Source organism: Brassica oleracea, chromosome C6, assembly GCF_000695525.1.
Source record: "Brassica oleracea var. oleracea cultivar TO1000 chromosome C6, BOL, whole genome shotgun sequence".
In the NCBI taxonomy this organism is placed as follows: Eukaryota; Viridiplantae; Streptophyta; class Magnoliopsida; order Brassicales; family Brassicaceae; genus Brassica; species Brassica oleracea.
The window spans coordinates 10740224-10743794 of NC_027753.1; the positions used below are offsets into that span (position 1 = coordinate 10740224).

The window sequence follows — 3571 nt, forward strand, 5'->3', positions numbered from 1 at the left end:
AGAATCGATCGATACACAAGTCATGGTGTCGATCGATAGTGGTGTCGATCGATAGCGAAGCGCGCAGAAGCCCGTTTGGTCACAGCCGACTTGAAGCCCAAGATTTCACTATTTTACATGATTGCCCCTGGCGTGTTTTACTCTAATTATATATGCTTTGCCGCCATGTTAGAGGCAAAATGTGATTTCTTTGTGTTTCATTGTTTTATTGATAGATAGGAGAGAAGATCCAAAGTTATAATTTGTGATTGGAACTCCATTGATATTTATCTTATTAATTCTATGAAGTTTTTATACCTAACTATTTTTATAAATTGCTTAGCCATGTATGAGTAGTTCTCTTGTTAGATTCTAGGGTTTAAATAGGTTAGGAGGGATTAGCCCCAACTATAGATTGCTGAGTTGTGATAATCATCTTTAGAATTGTTCATTAATGCATGTGTCTAGATTAGCTACCTAGAACTTGCCCTAGGATTGATTGATAAAAGCCATAGCTAATTCTCATCCTGAAAACATTCTAATTGAACTTTGTTTCTTGCTATGAGCAAGGCGAGAGCTGATCTAGCGAGCTTAGTAAGCATTCATTCAACCTGCACATAAAGCTTGACTAGACCGCGTCGATCGATATCATACTTGAATAATCGATCGACGGTACAAAAGGTGTATCGATCGATACGCCCATTGGAATATCGATCGACACTTTCTATAGATCAATATAACGAGAGTTGAAATCATAGATCTAGTTAATAGTCAACAAGTCAATGCTCGCAAAGGCCGAAAGACTTGTTGATCAAATAGTTGAGCTTTACATTATCATGCATGCAACTCATTAAGCATCTATAGGATTATAATTCCAACTTTCCTGAATAAAAACCCTATGTCTAGCTATTTCCTTTTTAAGCACCAAAACCCCAAAACTTGCTATTGAACAAGTACTTGTTCAATATAAAACTGCAATTACTTTCAAAACTCTTAAAAACATCTTGCTTAACAAATCATATTAGAATCTCTAGGTTCCCTAGCTCCCTGTTAATTCAATCCCTAAGTACTAGAACTCGACCTCTTATTTGAGAGAGTATAAATCACTCCTTAGGGTAATTTGAGTGGTATTAAACGGCTCTATCATCATTCTCAAGAAAGATAATGATGACCTATGCCTCACCCTAGCGGCGGCTGATATAGGCGTTACACGTAAAATAAAAAAAACGCACCAAACAACGGTTTTTTGAGAATCATCATTGATTCAAACCAAAATTGCATTGGTTACCAAACGATGAAACCTGAGTTAATAACTAACCGCCTCTTTTCTTTTTGATCAAATCAAAAGGGACTGGGGGACAAATGTTGGACCTAATTTTGGTGAATACATTAATGGGCCACGGTCAAAGATGTGGGCCGTAAAGAACTGGAGCCCATAGCAAGCATACGAGCTCGAGACGGAGACCTCTAGGTCCCGGAGATCACGGAAAAAGATACGGAGATCGCGGAGTGGTTACGGAGATCACGAAGTCGACCTACTATAAAGAGAGGAGAACACACATGGAGAAGGACACGTTGAAAACCCTAGAGAGAGCTACACCCACACTCCGACCTTGTTTTCATCGATCTTTAGATCTTTTCTCTTAAACGATCTAATTGTAACGTTCGATCTTATTTTGCTTATTGTATTCGATCTCATTCATCAATAAAAGTCCATTTTTTCCTACCGGAAACTGATTACATCGTTGTGTTCCAAATATATTGTTGCCTACATCATTTATCTTCTTCTGATTAAACTCCCGATCACTATCAAATTCTTAGTGTAGATTTTAGGATCTACATTTAAGAGAAAAGATCTAAAGATCGATGAAACAAGGTCGGAGTGTGGGTGTAGCTCTCTCTAGGGTTTTCAACGTGTCCTTTCCTTATTTGTCGACTCTTCACAATCTCCTTCCATCTCCTTCAAACGAGCAAGCTCTGCATCTACGGTTAGGCCCCCATCCTTAAGCTCGTTCAGAAGATCGATGTTGGTGATCACCTCGTTTGATCTTGTTTTGCTCATTGTATCCATTGTGACAAGCACCCTTGGATCACCATGCATGTCTTCAAGTTTTTTGTGGAAAGACACAGCTTGAGCATCGAATAGGCTTAGAGTGACCGTTGTTTCACTGCAAAATAAGCAGATTTTAACAATATATTAACTTTGTGTCCACCACATCATATGAAAATGCATGTATACTCAGCAAAATAAAAAATGCTAAAAATCAAAGAATACTTATCCAGCTTGATAGTTGCCAGTTCTTGTCTCCAAGAGTATCGCTCACAGTACTCTTAACCGAAGTGATCTCACCTATAATATCTTTGAGAGATAAAAAACATTAATCATTAGTTTGTTTGATAGGAAGGATCATGTTAATAAACTAATATTCACCTGGCAGCTGTGCGTTCGGGTTAGCTAATCCGGCGAGTTCAGATTGATTGCTGAACCGGAATCCTTTTTCAGGCAAAGGAGAAACCGGCTCGGTCAGCTCATCAAAATCGGTTAAATCATTAAATCGGATCAGCAAAGGGGATTTAGAAAGCCTGTAATTCTGAGCACATCTAGCCACATCGAAACCGGAGATGGAATACATCTTCCCAGAGGCAAGCTTAGACCGGAATCTTGGAATCCGGTTAGCATAGATGGTGGCTTGCATTATGGTCGCCTGAACGGAATCGATATATGACAGAAACAACAATCAGCCAGAGAATTTAATCCAAAAATATACAAAATAGGAAACAAACTGTAATAGATTTGCCGGGGCTCTAACTGAAAAATAAACTTACACTGACGTCGACCATCAGCATGTCGACCCACATCAGGTCACCGCCGTGTTTCAAATTCCGAGCCTCCCAGTATCGCAGGAGCCTAGTGATGCGCCCTTGAGTAGCACACCGGACAAAACAGACATGCATGGCTTGATCATGGAAAGCAGTAATGATATATGTTCATTGTTTGACTCATATCTTCCAACAAACGAGTCCTCTTCGCATGAAATCACTAGGAGAATGTTCTCAACTCAATTACGGAGCTCCTCGAAGAAGAATCAGATCAAACGGAGTTCAGATGTGGGAGTTATGCAATTTGCAAATCAGGAGACCTTCAGTTCTCGCGAATTTGGGCCGTATGGATCGTCCAGCCCACATCTTGATCCTTGCCGCGAATGAACCACTTGGTTCAGACGAACCTGGACGTTAGCCGAAGAGTCTCTTTGACCAGATCTGAGCAACTGTGATGTGCTTGACCGGAACGAGCTTCAGACTTATGCCAGCTTGGAAAAGATGTTGCATAAGGCGATTCATGTTGTCCGGCAACTTAAAAAGAAGGGAAACACCAACACTTCTTCTGCACCAAAACAGCAAAGTAATTCTTCCTCTCTTTCAAATTGTGATTTAAAAACTAATGTGTTGTCTTCTGATAAAAGCAAGGCTGTGAAACCCACAAGCAAAGCTCATTCTACCAGGTGCTTCAAATGCCATAGGATCGGTCATTATGCTAACAAGTGCCAAAACCAGAAACCGTTGGTGACTTTGGAGAATGAAAACGTTGAAA

The 3571-nt window shown here is 40.1% G+C and overlaps 1 protein-coding gene across 1 annotated transcript; it reads right to left on the reverse strand.

Moving 5' to 3' along the window:
* Window positions 1-1888: 1888 nt before the first annotated feature.
* On the reverse strand, window positions 1889-2934 carry LOC106297466. The gene is made up of 4 exons (XM_013733701.1): window positions 2806-2934; window positions 2411-2684; window positions 2275-2329; window positions 1889-2147 (listed from the first exon to the last, which is right to left on the reverse strand). Exons 1-4 carry the CDS (start codon window positions 2932-2934, stop codon window positions 1889-1891), a joined length of 717 nt encoding a protein of 238 aa, XP_013589155.1.
* Between the last annotated feature and the right edge of the window lie 637 nt (window positions 2935-3571).

Coding starts and splice junctions, on each gene's coding strand:
- LOC106297466 (XM_013733701.1), bottom strand. CDS start 2,934: ATGCATGTCTGTTTTGTCCGGTGTGCTACTCAAGGGCGCATCACTAGG. Junction 2,685..2,805: donor TGCTGATGGTCGACGTCAGT/GTAAGTTTATTT, acceptor GATTCCGTTCAG/GCGACCATAATGCAAGCCAC. Junction 2,330..2,410: donor CCCGAACGCACAGCTGCCAG/GTGAATATTAGT, acceptor AAGATATTATAG/GTGAGATCACTTCGGTTAAG.